This window comes from Thunnus albacares, chromosome 7 (assembly GCF_914725855.1).
Source record: "Thunnus albacares chromosome 7, fThuAlb1.1, whole genome shotgun sequence".
NCBI classification, from domain to species: Eukaryota; Metazoa; Chordata; class Actinopteri; order Scombriformes; family Scombridae; genus Thunnus; species Thunnus albacares.
This window is the reverse complement of record NC_058112.1, coordinates 212,337-231,525: the sequence shown is the minus strand read 5'-3', so window position 1 is coordinate 231,525 and position 19,189 is coordinate 212,337. Positions and strand designations below refer to the sequence as shown.

The following is a 19,189-nucleotide window of genomic DNA, read 5'->3' as shown; positions in this document are numbered from 1 at the left end:
TTCACTTGTCTCTCCTGATTGAACTGTCATATGACAGACTTTGAATGACCCAGATAGTTTTAATACCTGGGACTCCTCACCTGTCAGTAGAAGTGATCCTTCTGGAGCAGTATAACATCTTTAAGACTAAAACCAAAAATCCACTTCTTTTGTAATTATTATATGCGTCTATGACCTGGATTACTGAAAATCGTCATACTGTACACTCTTTATCACATTCAGGTGCACCAGGGATCATTTGGCAAATGCAAAACTTAATAATTTCATAGCAGTTATATCAAATGTAACAAAGATTATAATTGAAATAACTTTATTATGGAAACCCTCCCAGATCACTGGAGAAGACAAATACTTTACACTTTGAAATAAGAAACAGATTTATACCCAAGACACAATCTAATGTTCACTCTTTATAAGCTAGCCAGTTGTTGGTTCTGCTTCCAGTCTTTCAAAAGTTGGTTTACTGTAAAATTGATAGACATAACAACTTTGGAATTAAAACAAACACACATAGTTTTTCAGTTGAAGATCAGAATCCATGCCAGTTAGCAGTTCAAACCATGTCAGGATTTTTACAATACCAAACACATATCACCATATTCTAAAGTTCTGTACACATTCTAGGCCAGGGCTTTTGGAATCTGCTGATGAAACAAATTTATAGCAGACAGTTCACTTCAAGTTCTTCCTTTAACATTTCAGTCAGCATCTTTGTTTTTGCAAAAAACAGTAACATGATATAAATTAGGAACTGAAAGTGGAGGTAATATGTCTTCCCACAGAATGTCCAAATGGACATGAAGTAGTTCTTTCCTATCTGGAGTTTACTGTTACCAAAGGACAGTCCACCTTCCTGAGCTTCTTGAGTACAGCTCGGGCTACAGCTTGTGCCAAAGTGTCCTCAGAAGTCAGACATTGAATGGCAGCTGATGGAGATGATGTGGAGAGAAAACTCCTCAAGACCTTTGATCCACTTGTAGCTGAAGTTGCACTGGTTTATAGTAACCAGTAAATACTGTAGAAGTCCTTCAAAAGGAATTGTATCCAAACTCCATCTGTCTTGTTTGTCTCAAGATTTTGGTTTGAAAGTTTTCTCTGGCAAGCAGTCATTCCTCCTTATTAATTTGCTGTGGTGCAGTCTGCTTCAGTGACAATGACAGGTCCTTTTATGACATTCAAGCTGTGGAGTAGGGATGGGTCATACGTTGATGACTCATACAGTCCTGTTACTGCAGTCACTGCTGATGATCACTGCAGGCAAGAGCCACTGCTGTAAGAGACGATATCACTGCAGACGTGGCCAGTACTGTGACATGTCGGCTTCACTTCCTGGAACTTGGACTGGAACTGAGACACCAGGGGAAATCAGACCTGGTAAAAGAAATACAAATAGGTCAAGACAGCTATGACACAACAAACACAATGTTTTATTGCATATAACATTAAGGCAAAGACAATGCAGGCAATGAGAGTCATTCCATACTGCATTACAACAAAAGAAACTGCAGATGTCATGGAAAGAGCTAAGAGAAAGCCGAGGTTCAAGAGGATGGAAGATGGGTTGCACCAACAAACAATTAATTAATCTGAGTTCAAGTATAATTTAAGATCAGTTGATCCAAGTTTATTTTTATATACTTTCTTGAAGTTGTCTGTTTTCATGTTTTAGTTTTAATCGCACAACCTCTGCTGGACCTTTCATCTTCACAAACTCATGTGGCGTACAGCTAAGCATTGTACAGAACCACAGAACTTTATTTAACATACTAGTGGAGACACCACAGTATGACTCCAAAAACAAACATGAAATTTTGAATTTTGGTTAAAACATGTATAAAAAGATGCACAATGCATTTACAATATTTCCATTTGATGGAATGTTGCTGAACATGACACACAACATTATGTTTTGTGCTGATAATCAAAGCTTTCAGGTGGGTGAACAGTCTTCTATTTTGTCAGTAATTTGTCTTTGATGCTCCAGTAACTGAAGAATTGCTATGTGACAGTTCAGATTTAACCCCTGTTTAGGATTTAAGATTTTTGGGAGGGCTCAAGTATTTAACCTATCTAATGCTCTCAATGTGTCTCTAAAATTTCTCCTTGAGCAGCTTTAAGTAAGATAAGTTTAACCATTTTTTTACAGTAACTGCAACCATAAAAGAATTAATAGTTTGGGAAATGCATGGATGAATTTTCTTTATGTTATGGTTCTTTCAGTGTCTTTTCAACTCGGTGCTTCAGACCTCTGTGAGATCAATCACCTCTGTTTACACTCTTAGACTCTCTCCTTCTCTATATTCTGCTCTAACCGCTTCATTTATCTTACTGTGTTATTTTCTGTGCTTTCTGTGCTAATCTGAGGGTGCTGGCATCACAGAGGGAGAATCAGGTAACCCAGGCACACAACACCACTACTTTCAACAACATTGTCATTCATGTCAGCACCAGTAATGTTTGGATGAAAAGCAGTCAGAGATCACAAAAGATAGCTTAGTCAGGATGCTTGAGTTGGCCAGAAAGATGTGTCAGCATCAATTAATTGTCTCTGGTTTGCTGAAAAACACGTTCACCCTACTGGGAACAAAACAGCTCTTTTATCTGGAAATATAGACACGTGTCTACATTTAGTTTTTTAGTTTAGTTTAGGTTTAAAACTAGTGCACATGTGGAGTCAACTAGTTTAGTTAATGTATCTAGCCAGGGAATTTCTCACAGCATAGATTACAGTGGTGGAAGGTAAATAAGTACATTTACTCAAGTACTGTACTGAAGTACAATTTTGAGGGACTTGTACTTTACTTGAACATTTCCATTTGATGCTACTTTATACTTCCACTCCACTACATTTGAGAGGGAAATGCTGTACTTTCTACTCTGCTACATTTATTTAACAGCTTTAGTTACTTTTCAGATGAAGATTTAACACAATGGATAATATAACAAGATTAAACCAGTGGTTTCCAACCTTTTTGGCTTTTGACATCTTACAAAACAGGGTGTAGTCGGGATCACATTTCAGATGTTTATGATTTGTTAACAGCCCCACCAAATAGTAATTTTTTCCCCCTAAATCTCTCACATGGTTTCATTTCAAGAAATGTTAAAATAATCCAATATTTCACCAAAAATCAAAGATTAGAGAAAAAGTCCAACAACTGGAATGAGATTCGTTTATCAGAAGTTTATTTTTTTCTTTTTTCCTCTCCGATTAATCATCTCATGACCCGTCAGATTTATCTGTTGACCCTTTGGACCCTCCTTCCGAAAATTTGTGATCACAATAAACTAATAATCATCCTTACCACTAGTGGTAGTGAAACGTGCAAAAAAGCACCTAATACTCATTTAATCTACAGAACCAAATATCTAATGTAATCAAAAGTGTGACCACCATCCAAAGCACAGGTCTTCAAACTGTCAATTGATAGTACAAGGTGTCTAATTTCAATTAATATTTCATCTAGTGGGAGCTAAACAGTTCTGCCTACCACTGATCACTGCAACAAGATGTTTAAATTATTATAAATATCAGATCACTGTCTACCAAAGCCTTACTAATAAATTATCTGATTCTTCAACATAGTTTTGATATGATTGTATTAATGTGAAACATGGCTTAAACCAAATATTTTCCTTCCCTTAAATGAAGCTTCCCCACCTAACTATACTTATGCCCATGTAGCTGGTGCAAATAAACAAGGTGGGGGTAAATATATGTCTATTTTCAGTTAAACCTCCAAATTTGACACTAAATTCAACTCATTTGAGGCTCTTATTCTAAGTCCATTGACCTCAGCCACGAACAGACTCTGTTCATACAACATTGTGATACTCTATCGGCCATCTGGCCCTTATTTGCAATTTTTAGAAGAATTTGGAGAATTTATCTCAGATCTTGTCATTCATTCAGATGAGATTCTAATTCTTGGTGATTTCAGTATTCATCTCAATAAGGCTGTGTCAGATGGCTGTGTTCTCATTAAATCTGAAGCATTATTGGCCTGTCCTGTTAGTGTTGGCACAGATGTATTTACCACTCATCACATTGGTCCATCTACTATAGCTACATTTGGTCAGCAGTTGCCTGAAGTCTTGGTTCCTTTCACTGCAGAGACAGGCTCTGTTGAAAATTTCACTAGTGACTTATATGTGACTCTCTCTAGTCCCCTGGATTTAGCGTCACCTCTTACTACCAGAACTATTCAACTAAAAAGGTTTACATTCTGGTTTAATGAAGAGACACATACTCTTAAGTGGGACTGCAGGAGACTGGAACGTAAATGGTGAAAATGAAAACTGGAAGTTTTTTACCTACACTGTAAAAAAAGGGCTGTGAAATCCACAGTAATTTACTGTGTTTCTGCACAGTTAATTACTCTGAATATTTTCACAGTATGGTAATGTGATTTTCTACATGATACTGTAGAAATCACAGTAATGCAGTAATGAACACACTACTGCAGAAAATCACTGTAAACATACTACTGTAGACAATCACAGTAAACATTATACTACTATAGAAAATAGTAGGACAGGCTCTTGCTGGCCTCCTCAGGGTCTGATCTCTTATATCAATTTAATATTTTTTTCATGCTAATCTATGATTGGCCAAAATACATAAAATGATGCCTCAAGGGAGGACATCCTCCCTAGCCAATCAACAACCAGAATACAATATTGACATTACATTAGACCAACGATAGTTTCCAAATTTCATCTTCAAATCTTTACAACTGTATGCGGTAAAGCTGATAGTCCAAATTTCCTTTTTTCAGATTTAGCAGTTACGTTTCACTTCTTTTTTCGTGCAGTAGATAGCTGCTTCTGTTAGCCAAGCAACAGTTGGCTTGTTGTAGCAGCCCTGAGGGACTGTTAAGGACTGTTGTTAAGCTAACGGGAGAATGGATTTGGACTGGGCGATGCAGCAGTGACACAACACCACTGGGGAGTCGCTGGAGAGCTCCGCTCTGCAGGCGCAGCCTCAGGCCTCACTGCCTCAGCTGTCCAGAGCAGGACTATGGTGATGTGCTGCAGGCCAACATACCACTGCTCTGAAGTGAACTCCTCTCAACAACAATAGAAAGTTAACAACATAATTTAAATGAAACAACCAGGAGAGTTAGCTTATTTGTCATTGTTGCTAATGACATCAGACTGGTTAACCAGCAGCAACAAAGTTCTGTTAACTAACAAGATGACCAACAGCCACAAATGGACATTATGACATGGATACTTCATCTCCATGAAAGAAGGAAGAAGACATCAGATAACATGAGTCAGATACAGCTTCTCTCTCTCTGTCTCTTTGGTCGCTTCTCTGATGGTTAAATGTCTCTCTGTGGCTGTTGTGTGAATTTATCTCCTTAATAAGAATGCAGCAGAGATCATATAATGTGCTGTAGGTAGTTTGCTTGTTGAAGTTACAGTAAGCTGTCTGGACTCAATCATTCATTTGAAAGTGATCCAGTTTTTAATTGAGTGGTTTTTGATGTTGTGTCTCTATGTAAAGCACTTTTAATTGCCTTGTTGTTGAAATGTGCTATAACTTGCCTTGCCTTGCCTTGTGTGATTTGTGAATGAGTGTGCGGGAAGACTGGCTGCTTGCTTGTGACAATTTATTCATTGTTCATTTTTAAGCTCAGCCATATAATGAGTAATAAGCTTAAGGTAACTAGAATAACAAGTGTTTATATGTCTTTGTAGGCTATAATTTGTATGTCATGCATACAGATAAGAGTTTGTAAGTCATGTATTCGATACATGCATTAACACTTTTTGATGAAAACATACAATCTAAGATCTGTGAATGTTTTTAGTGTTTTTAGTGTGGTACTTTATATATTTCTGTATACTAAGAAAATACATAGGAAAAATAATGTGAAATGAAATGTCTGTTTTTGATGAGAACATGAATCTGTTGTCACAATAGAACAATAGTATAAATTTGTATTTAACTTTGTTGGTAAAATGACACATCTGAATCACTCCACAGCTAAAATGAGTACTTCTTTGTTTAGAAACAATATGTATATGCTAGATGTCTTTAAAGAAGCAGCCTTCTCACCACTCAGGGGTTTTTGTTTTTGAAATTGTTTTATTGGCATATAAAATTGCCCCCCACCTCTCCGATTTCATCGGGTTAGGGAAAATGATTGGATACGGTTTGTTGTAACATTCAATGTTGGTTTTCCTCCTGTCCTCCCCAATTTTTTGAGTCACCAGCCACCACTGTGCAGATACCATTATGTACATATCTTGTGTATGACAAAATGGATGCTGTTGATGGAGACCTGACTTCACCACAACCTTGGCTGTCCTCTTCACACTCTACTATATGTTCACCATTGAATATCAGACGGACACAATGACATAGCTAGAGTCTGTTCAAAAGGTATTGCTCATCAACAATTTTACATCATATCCTATTTCCTTTACATTCTTTTTATTTGCATTTTCCCCTATGATTGCTAAGATTGCTATTAAGATGTCTTTAAAAGTGTCTTAGCATAGGTAATTAAAATCTTGTTAGGTGTAACCTGTTCTACAAAATATTACTCCTGTGTTTGTCTTAAAAAGGCATGTTTTGATCATAACTTGGCTATTACACAGACAGCAATGGTAAAATATTTTTGTTTTTCTGTCATCTGCAGTAGCTGTCATTCAGTTTGCTGAAGAGCACGAAGCAGCAGTGGAAGATCGAAGTGAAATCACCCAGCTCCTGACCTGCAAGGATCCAAAGCCTTTTGGCCCAGTGGACTTTTGCAAAAGTAGACTGAGGTGGGTTTTTGGACTCTTTACAGACAAGTACGCATCCACAAACACAATTTTAAAGATTTAAGGATACCTGCCTACCTGGTGACTTAACATTTCCCACAGCTGACTATCCATGTTTAGATTACCCAAGAGTGTTTTGTTTCGAGGAAATTACAGTGTCTAGTATATTGTCAAATTCAGTGATTTGATTTTTTTAAATATTTGTAGTTGGGTTAAAAATTACATCCGTATTTTGGAAGGGCTCCAGTGTGTACCAAAAGTTAAAAAGGGCAACAGGCTCTTTTACTACAGCTTGTGCAAATCAGTGCATTGTCATTAAGAGTAAACAACACCCCATTGCAAATTAAGTACAATATGTAAGGAGGGAAGTGATTACTTCTACAGTTTCAACAGCCATGTCCATATTCAGCCTATATTGTTATTAGGCCATCATACCATTAAGTAGTAGCCTACCTATAATGAGAACAGTCATATTAACCAGCCCTAAAATATTTATTTCACCATAGCCACAAAATAGTTTGTGTCCCGGTCTGTTGAGTATTTAAATCTTAACTTAAAACTCACCTTTTTGCCTTAATCTACGATTAGCTGTCTTTAATTGAGTCCCTCATGACCTTATACTGCACAGTAGGTTGGTTTCTGCCTCAATGAATTTACTAAGAGCTGTTCTGTTGACAAGATTGTTGATTATTGCAACTGTTCTGATACCCATTGCATCTCTGTAACCTCAAGTTTCATTCTTCCACAAGCACATGAGCATCCAAGCTGTGTGCCACTCTCTCTTCTCTCCCCCTCTCTCCCTTTTTTCTCCCCGTCCTCTCTTGTCTCTCAGGTGTCTCTTGCTGGACCAGCACCTTTCCTGGATCCATTCTGCTTCCCTGGCTGTCGCTGCCATTTCCTGAGGTTTTGGATCTGGTTTCCCATCCTACAGGAGTTCAGCCTCACCTCATGTCTCTCTCTCTGAATGATGTCTTTAACCTTCTCTCTCTCCTGTGTGAATAATGTCTTTTCTAGTCTTTGCTCCCGTGTATGTGAATGGTGTGATGTGAGCTTCCCCTGCGCACATGTGTAGTCTGTCCTCCTGCCAGGTCTCCATGGTGCTGGAAGTCACATGGCTCAGGTCCTGTTCTGTTTTGGTGGAAACTGGGGGCTGCTTGGCATCCTTTTTATCACATTCTTCATATATATTATAAATCCATTATAATTTTGTTATCCTGTTCGATGCTGTATTTTGTAATTTGTCTTTCTTGTTCTATTCTATACACACAGCATCTACTGCACATCTGTCCAGTTTTCCCTTATTCAAATCGGGGGTCTAAGGACAGAGGATGTTATATTGCTATTTCTTACACAAACAATATCAGAATTAATTCCTGCCATGTCTCTATTTCACTAGGTATCTACATGCACCCTATCAGTGCTGACAGAGAGAAGAGGAGGGAATAAAGAGTATCAAACAGCAGGCAGTTAGTAACTTCCTACCTGTTGACGATGTTGCAGAGGAGGGCATTGACTGGCTGTTGATGTGTGGCTGCATGTGTGGAGGGGTATATGTCTCATAGCTTCTTCCATTTACACTTGGGCTGGTGGGCAGCATGCAGGAATAAGAAGTCTGACTGGATGCCTGAAAATATAAATGTCACCCATTAAAGCATTTAACACTTTGATGAGCTATTCACCACCAGGTAAAGTAGGTGTCATATTAGAATAACAGCCTTGTAACTATGATGGTCACTTTTGTGAGGTCACTTCACTTTAATAATGAATCACCCAACTGATAGCCCTTATTTCTGCATGGGGAGGGTTATGGGAACAAGCTATATGAGGGTTAAATTTTATTCAGACTTTTTAAACAATTTACTTAAGTGGCAACCACCATGGCTGAGTGAAGTCAATGCAAAAGAGTTTTAAAAATGGCCAAATGGTACTGGCAACAACAAATCCCAAACTATAAATAAGTATCTTCAGTAAATCCCAACAACTCTTTCCAAATTTCCAAAGTGAATATTTCTCCCACAAGACATTCAGCTCTCATTCTAATGTGCCACTGAACCATTGAAGAGATATTAAGAGTAACTGAGGCACATTTGCACAGTCAGCCATGCTACAGCCATGGCCAAAAGTATTGAGAATGACACAAGTATTGGTTTTCACAAAGTTTGCTGCTTCAGTGTTTTTAGATCTTTTTGTCAGATGTTAGTATGGTATATCGAAGTATATTTACAAGCATATCATAAGTGTCAAAGGCTTTTATTGACAATTACATTAAGTTAATGCAAAGAGTCAATATTTGCAGTGTTGACCCTTCTTTTTCAAGACCTATGCAATTCACCCTGGTATGCTGTCAATTAACTTCTGGGCCACATCCTGACTGATGGCAGCCCATTTTTGCATAATCAATGCTTGGAGTTTGTCAGAATTTGTGGGTTTTTGTTTGTCCACCCGCCTCTTGAAGATTGACCACAAGTTCTCAATGGGATTAAGATCTGGGGAGTTTCCTGGCCATGGACCCGACATTTTGATGTTTTGTTCCCTGAGCCACTTAGTTATCACTTTTGCCTTATGGCAGGGTGCTCCATCATGCTGGAGAAGGCATTGTTCATCACCAAACTGTTCTTGGATGGTTGGGAGAAGTTGCTCTTGGAGGATGTTTTGGTGCCATTCTTTATTCACTCCACTCCCTTGGCTGAAAAGCAACCCCACATATGAATGGTCTCAGGATGTTTTACTGTTGGCATGACACAGGACTGATGGTAGCGCTCACCTTTTCTTCTCCAGACAAGCTTTTTTCCGGATGCCCTAAAAAATCGGAAAAGGGATTCATCAGAGAAAAGGACTCTACCCCAGTCCTCAGCAGTCCAATCCCTGTACCTTTTGCAGAATATCAGTCTGTCCCTAATGTTTTTCCTGGAGAGAAGTGGCTTCTTTGCTGCCCTTCTTGACAACAGGCCATCCTCCAAAAGTCTTCGCCTCACTATGCGTGCAGATGCACTCACAGCTGCCTCCTGCCATTCCTGAGCAAGCTCTGCACTGGTGCTGCCCGATCCCGCTGCTGAATCAACTTTAGGAGACAGTCCTGGTGCTTGCTGGACTTTCTTGGGCACCCTGAAGCCCTCTTCACAACAATTGAACCTCTCTCCTTGAAGTTCTTGATGATCTGATAAATGGTTGATTTAGGTGCAATCTTACTAGCAGCAATATCCTTGCCTGTGAAGCCCTTGTTGTGCAAAGCAATGATGACTGCATGTGTTTCTTTGCAGGTAACCATGGTTAACAGAAGAAGAACAATTATTTCAAGCACCACCCTCCTTTTAAAGCTTCCAGTCAGTTATTCTAACTCAATCAGCATGACAGAGTGATCTCCAGCCTTGTCCTCGTCAACACTCTCACTTGTGTTTACAAAAGAATCACTGACATGATGTCAGCTGGTCCTTTTGTGGCAGGGCTGAAATGCAGTGGAAATGTTTTTTTTGGGATTAAGTTTGTTTTCATGACAAAGAGGGACTTTGCAATTAATTGCAATTCATCTGATTACTCTTTATAACATTCTGGAGTATATGCATATTGCCATCATAAAAACTGAAGCAGCAGATTTGTGTCATTCTCAAAACTTTTGGCACAGCTGTAGTTGTCTCAGATCCATCCCGAATACCCACAACAGGTGATAACATGTAGATTGTCTGGTTCCAGTTGACAGGTTTTCAGATGAAAAACAGCCCTGCAATAAAATCATACAAGGTGCTGCTTTGGTATGGGCCATTGCCTACAGCTACAGGTGAGATGATGACATAGAATGCAGGAAGTCCACTTTAAGAAATATTGTACATCTACTAGTTTGAAAGCTTATCAGACACCAAAACGCTGCACAACTGTTTATAATATGAAGTTGGATGTTACAAGTGGAAAGTTCATCATGGCATGAGTTGTTTTATTCTCCAACACGACAATCATAAGGTAAAGAGTCAATAACATGCACACATCACAAAGCAGTCTATTAAGAATTTGCACTTGCTTGTATTTGATTGGCCACTGCAGTGGCCACAACATATGAGACCATATGTTGTGGCAAAAGTTGAGACAGGCTGAATGTCTTTGCTGGATAACTCTGTATTCTTTTGCCAGAGCCTCTGTGTACATGTGTCATCTTTACTGTCAGGGGTGGTGGTGCAGGTGTCTCTTGTGTTGTCTTTTAAAATAATCTTACTTGCATGGGCAAACTGGCAGCCATACTGAAGCTTGGCATGGCTGGAAGGCTGTAGCTGTTAGACAGGACTGGATCTGACCTTCCCAACATGGATCCTGATGAGAAGGACACTAGAAATACAGGGATTTAGAATGGAGAGAATGAAGAAAATGGTAAATGGCTGCATTTATATTAGTGCTTTTAACTAAAGCACTTTATAATGCTCCTACTGCTCATTCACACATTCACACACAAGATGCTGGCACAACCATCGGGAACAATTTGGGGTTCAGTATCTTACCCAAGGACACTTCGACATGTGGACAGGAGGAGTCAGGGATTGAACCACACCTCCACCTGCCCAACTCCTAAACTGGCCTTAAGAGTCAGTATCAAGTTGGAGTTGGGATTGCTACACATGACAATATCCAGGGCTGAGAATGCCATTCATAACCATCATATTTAATGAGCAAGACTACTGTGATCAACAAGTTGGATAGCCACCAGTTAGTTAGAAGCTATTAGAGGAGGTTATTGGTCCTCAGATACCTAAATATCATTGGGATTCAGTCATATACAATAACATAGCTGTATTATACAAGTCTATTATTTGTTACCTCTAGATTTTGCAATTTTGATCTTTGCGAGGACTGACAAGGGGAATCATTAAGCAATAAACTCTTAGTATGTGTAAATATGATTTCAAACTGTTCCAATGTGACATTTTTCAATGTCACAAACTATTTCATATGGTTAAAATCAGTTACCAAAATATGGTTAAATACACAGCTAACATTTGTATATGAGCCAACATCAGCAAGCAATGGCAAAAGATATGCACGTGACTTACAGCTAACCATGCTGTGTATTTAGCAAAATCATGGCAATTTTGGTGAGTTTTTGGAATGTATGGTGTTTATGATAGGGCAGAGGAGAGAAGTAGATTATAATGCAAGATTGGTCTGAGAGATTTCTATTAACCTCTCTTGTTTTTTCACTGTGAAACTGGGTTATTATTAGGGTATTTGACATTTTCCAATACTATTGCTGATACAATACCAAAGTACTGATAAACAAAAGATACTTTTTGATACTTGACTCTGAGAAATATCAACATGTTTTACTACAAAATATGTTTTTTGTTGAGCAAAAGAAGTCAAAGTTCTCAAGTGTTAAATGCTGTGTAAATAGAGGGAGCCATAGAAGCAACCTTTGTCTAACTAGAATAAAGTCGAACACTGTCAGAATGACAATTTACATCAGGAACGGTCACGGGGAAGCCCCATGCCCTAAAGTAGGGCATATACTACACGCACACACACATGCATTAGCAGCCCTCTCCTCTCAATCTTCTTGTTGGTTAGAGGTTTTTATGCAACAGCTTGTTTACTTGGTGTGTAGGTGTTTGTTAAAATTGACTTGTAGAATGCACACATTTAAAATGTTGTGAAGACACATTGTAGTTGTCTGACAAGTACTCAGTTTATTGAGTTTCAATTGTGCTTCACCTGTTTCCCCTGTTGTGCTTTCTCTTCTTCTGTAAGACCAGGAACTGGCAAACTGGAGTTAGTGCAGTCCACATGGTTAAGTGGAGGTGTTCCCAGGGGAAGAGACTTAGTGCGGTAGAGTGGGAGGGGTGTTTTGCCTCTTTTCGGGGATTTGACTGTTAAAGTGCTCTTTTTAAGGAAAAACATATTTTAGAGTAAACTTAAATGAATTTCTAATTGATGGTATATTGTTATTTAACACTGCTGTCCTTGTGAGTGTTTTGTAAGAAATAATTGATATTGTTCTCTTGAGTAGGTGGAGTCCAACTGTATAAAAGGGAGAAGTCTGGGGTGACTCGAGGCTTCATCAGGAGACAGACACAGCTTCAGTCTGCAGCTCCTGCTTTGGGCCTAATCTCAGGGGGCATAGCCAAAGTGCAATTTAGAGTTGATTTCTTTTTTTTGTGTGTGTATTCTCCTATTTTTGAGAAAAGGGTTATTTTTGGTTAGTTAGTTATTTTTATTTATTTTTTTTTTTATTTCCACTTTGTCCAGATATTTATGTCCACTGTAAATATCTGCACAGGACTCCACCGATGGCAAATAAAATTCACTTGGACTGACCCGTTCTGTCTGCAGGAATCCACTGCAACTGACTGAACACAGCCACTGTCAACAGGCTTTTCTCACAACATTTTGACATGTCACAGTGGGAAAAGCACATTCGCAAATAATAAAATGAATGATGGCTGAAACTTTGTCTTTGTTATTAGCAACACCTGTGCTTTTCCTACTATGACAAGTCAAAATGTCCCCTGGGTAAAAGGTCTGTTGACACATATTAAAAACTACCCTTAAAAACAATATTGATACAATTATTATGCTCATAATAAGTGCTAGTCAAATGTGTAGTAGGCTATATGTACTTATAGTATCTGTCCTAATCAATACCTGGTGTAGTAGGTTGTGGTAGAGTCTGGTAAACACTGGCGTTGAAGCTGCTGCTGATGGGAATATGGTTGGAGGAGTTGGACACCTGACGACGTTGATTTCTCAGCTTCTCCTCTCTTCTCCACTTTGCTCTTCTGTTGGAAAACCAAACCTACACATGCCACAAACATGGAAAAACACTGGTTATTGCAAGGTTAAGGCAACTTATCATGATTAATTTCATTTTAGTAATGTTAGGTGTTCAACACAAATCATGCATTATTACATTACAGACTCTCTCTCTCTCTCTCTCTCTCACACACACACACACACACACACACACACACAGAGCTGTAATCCTATAAATGATACAACTTACCTGTATCCGTGCCTCTGGTAGGTCTATTTTGTTGGCAAGGCGCTCTCGGGCAAACACATCTGGATAATGAGTCCTTTCAAATTCTGGAGCCAAAACACATTGTGTCATTACATGATAATATTAGTTGCGCTGTGTCTAATTCATGGATATCAGAAGACTAAGGTTAGAGTGATGTGAAGATAGTGAAGTATTGATTCCCATCATCAGAAGTAATGAAGTGCTGTGAGTGGCTGCTACTCTTTAACAGATGCTTCACTGAATCAGTTCTCACAGTCAGTATTCCTTTCTGGCTGGATACATGCACAACTAATGTTATGATCAGAGCAATGTAGGCCTATTCTAAACTGTACTCTTTCGTACTCCTTTTCTATGCTTGGCCATCTTCACCAAACCATTTCAGCTTATATTCTTAAGATTTTAATCTCCAAATTGTACTTCACTGTCAGCTGTTGCCACAGATAACTGAAGCACTGTGCATGAGACCTTGTCAAAGGAAAATACATGAGTGAAAGTTATGTTCTTATCTTTTTTTGCGATACAGTTATTCCTCTGCTATGTTTATATGCTTCTGAGTGTGTGTGCTGTCTTTCTATCACTTTACATGGTACTCTCTTGTATTTTGTGCTAATTCAGCTAATTCTGACAACACACAGTGGAAATATGTCTTGCACAGGCAGACATGATCTTGGGAACTTATGCACTTGGGAAAAATTATTCATGAAAACTGAAAAGAGAGTTATGCATTTTGTGTTCTTGCTGAAGGGAGCATGGTTTGGGGGGAAGTACAAGAGGGTCTTTTGACTTTTTCTCATCCCAGATTTACATTTTATATCAGTCTTTGTTTACAAGATTGTAAAAAAAATGGATCAAATAATTTTAAATAGTTAGTTATAGCGATGGTTTAATGTGCATTTTGCCATATGCAAGTTACTAACAGTACTTCTGTTTCAGGGCTTTAATTTTCTCATCACAATCAGCTAGGTAATAGAACCAATATTTCATCTGAAGAAACTGAGAATATAATGAATATTTATGGATATTAGATATTTGCTTTCTTGCTGAGAGTTAGATGAACACCCTATCTCCCCACCCCAATTATTTTGTACAGTCTCTTAGGTTTAGTAATAAGATGTAAGTGAGAATCAGTTCAGCCCAGTCACACCAGACCAAACCCCAGATGTTAACATGATGATGTGAAATTCTGCAAGCATCAAGTACAACATGCACTGGATGTCAGTGATGGTGAACATGAACACAATAATATACATGTACTGTATGACAGTAAACTAAGCATGAACATGCTATCACATGTACTGTATGACAGCAAAAAGGATATGATAGACAAGTCTGTTCTTCAGCCAGACATTAGCATCTACCATTCCTGATTGGATACAGTCAAATTTCTTTCTAAGCTGTCACTGGGCTTTGTGTCAGTGTGGGACCTGTTCTGGAAATGTCCCATTTTTTCCTTTGTACATTGTAAGTACAAAAACAAACTTGTGCACACTATAATCTGCACACTCAAATGAATATACATAAGAATGAAAGACTATATAGACATTTCAGTAATTAGCACAAATTGCTAACTTTATTTTGAAGAGAAATGAGAAATGGTGTATAATGTACTGATCAACACCTTTTTCCAGTGCGTCTATCTGGTCCTGTGTGAACGATGTTCTGTTTCTCTGCAGTTTCCTCTTCAGCTGAAGCCTCATCTGAGTCTCCTCTGAATCCTCACCATTGGAACTCACTGATATTGTGTTCTCCCCTCCCTCTGCCTGTGAACATTCTGCAGCATGGAAGGAGGGAATAATCAAACACACAGAATTAGGAATATGAATCTGCAAGTCCATCAGATAAATACAGTGGTGTTAAAAGTGTAGCACATTTCATTTAGAAAGATTACAAAGTGGAAATGCTCCAGTAAAGTTTGCTCTAGTACAGTATTTGAGTTTATGTTCCAAGTTACATTTTGCCTTTTCTGATCATTCTACAGAACATTTGCTCATGCTTGAAAAAAGCATTTTACTTTTGTACAATAGTGTTTCACAGTGGTAATTGTGTAGTTGTCTGTTTACCTGTAAATGTGTCACACCTGTGGTTTAAACTTATGCATATATTGTGCAGTTATGTGGATTGTTTAAACCAGGTTTACAATGTCCTGATCCCTTTAGCTTTGAGAGGGTTTGTGGAACTGCTCGAACCTTAATCAGCTGTTCAGGCTAACTGAAGACAACCTTTTTACTGTAATACTGTAAGTCGAGCCCTTTCTGTTTCTTGGCTCCTCTCATGTAATATCCCAAGGCCTTGCAATGATGGAAAGCTGGGAAAAAAGGAACACATAATATTAATCTATACTGTGATACTGTGAGTCAAAGTCTTTGTTTATATATGTGAATAAAAATTACTGATTGGGACTTTAATATAAGTCTTTAACTTCTGTACTTGTGTTTTGTTCCTGTTTATTCATGTTTGATAAGAGAAATTGATTGAAAATGAATAAAATGTTGTAAGAGTGGTTTTAAAGGCGTAAGTGCAGAATGGGACAGTAAGAGCTGCAGAGACAGTGATGTGAAAGCTTACTATCTTCTATCAGTAATTTATCTAGCAGGTATATCAGCAATAACAACTCCAGCAGTGATTGCAGTATATATATTAAAGCTCTGGCCTTGATCAGAGTAGAAAATGCAATATGTAAATCTCAAATCCATGATGTTCTACTTCATTTGCAATCAAACCATGCAAATCAGTGAAGGATGAGTGAAGGTACAAGGTTCTTCAGAGCGGAGATCTCCAACATGTGATCTCTAAACAGAGGGGAGCTTGACTCCAGCTCCCTGTGGAACATATGTTATTTGTGGTGCTAGCCTAATTATTCATTATCCCCAGCAGACACAGACTGCAAAACAGAATGAAGCTATTGCTCAGTGTCACAGTCAGTCAGGCAGAAAGAGACACAAATGAGACCAGACACTGCCTCTCCTCTCCCCTCCCCTACACACCAACTCACCCACACACACACACACACACACACACACACACACACACATACACACACACAAAGGCACAAACATGCTGTTGACTGATGGAGAGGCAGCAGCCATGGTAGTATAGCATGACTTTGTCTCACTGTTGTAATCCCAGGGTGCTGCTAGAGGAGAAGCAGCAGCATATGAGCCTTGTCCCAGAGCAAATGGGGCCAACAGCCAACACTTTGAGGGAAAAAGGAAAGAAGGTGTCCACTCTATACAGTGTTTCCTCTGTGCCATAAAATAATAATGATTTTTTAGTACATTTTTCAGGTTGGAGGGGAAATTTGGTGCAGCTGTCGCTCTCAGAATAAAATACAAATAAATACAGATGCAAAGGTGATAGACATTTTTTGTTCATTTGTTATAAATCATGCCTAACTTTAGCAATCATATAAAAATCTTGGATACAATCTTAGATGAAGCCAGCATAATTTCAGTTTTAGTGCCCTTTCTATGGCAACATCACATTAAGTGTTGCAACTTTAATAGCTATTATTCCAGGCCTTCATTTTGTGCTGTGGATGCCTCTGAATGTCTAAATTGTGGCACAAATATTTTTTAAAAGTTTTAAAATTTGTAAAATCTTTGCAGGCAGGAACAGGAAAAGTGACACTAATACACCTGTGGGCCACACAACATGAAGATGACCTTACACTACAATGAATGGGCACCACTGAATAGGTATTGGAACACTGTGTGCAGTGCATCAGTATCACAATAATCCATGGCCTACAAACCAAGATGCTTCTGTTACCATCAATTACAACTTGTTTGGGATTCACATTTCCACCAGAGGAGGTTGACTTCACATTATGGCGTCCAAGTGGTTTCAGTCATGAGAACACCTTTTACTAAACAACCGACAGTATAACTGGATGTGGCTGTGTTTTTTTTTCAGAAAATAAATGTAGAATTCTTTGGTCTTTTTTCCAACATCAGACTGTGGGTAAGAGAAAAAAAAAATACAACAAAAATATTAACTAAATAACTCAAGGTCCATTCACTACCTTTTTGTAGAGGTTTCAGCTGCATATTATGGTCTGCATGAGTGGATGGATTTGGCTCAGTTGTCATCCTGAGATCTAAATGTTCCGTTATATTATAACAGTTTTTGTGCACTGTGCACTTGTGCCAGGAGTCTTGTAAAATCTTATTGAAAAGAGCACCCTTAGGGCCCTATTTTTGCTGAAATAGAACGTAGGTGCAGATGGAAAAAAAATAAACAGTCCTCATACAATATCCCAAACATACAAAATTGGGGTTGTAAATTTGATGGTTAGTGTTTGAAAAGCACATAAGTTCTATCACTGTTTTGTCCAAATATTTAAATAATGAATGAAGGTATCCATGCTGTGCCAACTGTGTGTATGGTAAGCAGGATTTTTGGAGAGGTGTGATTGTGACCCTCTACCATCAAGTTGGGTGGAGCAGGAGAAAACCAAAGTTGTTTTTTTACATTTAACTTATTCATTTTTATAGTTTATTTTTACAGTTGTGCGCTCCCACAGTACCCTGTGCTCCAAGCCCTTGCCAGTACTGCACAGCAGCAGCTTTGAGTTTGTATTTGATCACAGGTCAGGTTAGGTTTTATAATAATGGGTCAGATCAGAACTGATTTAGGCCCTCTTTACACCTGGCATTAACATCTGTCCCATGTGATCCAACCACAAGTGGACAGCTTTATGTCTGTTTACACCTGGCATTAAAATACGTCTCCACATGCATCCTGAGTGACCACTTGTGATCGGATCTCAGTTCCCCCGCTCTATATGCAAATAAACACAGACATCACTTCTATTTGCAAAGACCAAATTTGTTTGTTATTGACTGGCGGGAGGACCTGGTGTCCGCTCTGTCCAAAACTGTGTTCAACATGTTTGATAACAGGATAAAGAAATATACAATGCAATGTGCCCCTGTACAAAAATCAAATGCCCGTCCTATTGATTTGCTCTAGTGCTGCATCAGAATATATATATGTGTATATATAGTACTGTGCAAAAGTCTTAGACACTAAAAGTAAAGTGAGAATGCTTCCAGAAATATTGCTATAAATTGTTTTATAACTTCTTACAAAGTTGAGTAAACAGCAGAAACCTAAATGAAATCAATATTTGCTGTGAGCAGCTTTGCCTTTAAAATAGCAGCAGTTCTCCTCGGTACACTTTAACATAGTTTTTCATGGTAACTTGCAGGTAGGTTGTTGTAACCATCCTGGAGAAAGAATGTTCTTCTGTGGATTTATTATTTATGCCATCTCAGGTGCTTCTTCATGTAATCCTAGATTGACTCCATGATGTTGAGATCAGGTCTCTGTGGGGGCCATATCATACCATCTGTTGCAGGACTCATCATTCTTCTTGTTGCTGCACAGTACTGTGTGTATATATATATATATATA

General features: G+C 38.5%; 1 protein-coding gene across 1 annotated transcript in view; it reads right to left on the bottom strand.

The window, feature by feature from the left end:
* Nucleotides 1–344: 344 nt before the first annotated feature.
* The window catches only part of LOC122986457 (paired box protein Pax-6-like), a 44,170-nt gene continuing 25,325 nt past the window's right edge, over nt 345–19,189 (bottom strand). The window contains exons 6-11 of the mRNA XM_044357748.1: nt 15,393–15,545; nt 13,757–13,839; nt 13,399–13,549; nt 10,982–11,091; nt 8,260–8,401; nt 345–1,371 (exon numbers count right to left, since the gene is read on the bottom strand). Of these exons, the coding sequence (XP_044213683.1) occupies nt 1,286–1,371; nt 8,260–8,401; nt 10,982–11,091; nt 13,399–13,549; nt 13,757–13,839; nt 15,393–15,545 (725 nt within the window). The 3' untranslated portion in view covers nt 345–1,285. The remainder of the gene's footprint in view (nt 1,372–8,259; nt 8,402–10,981; nt 11,092–13,398; nt 13,550–13,756; nt 13,840–15,392; nt 15,546–19,189) is intronic.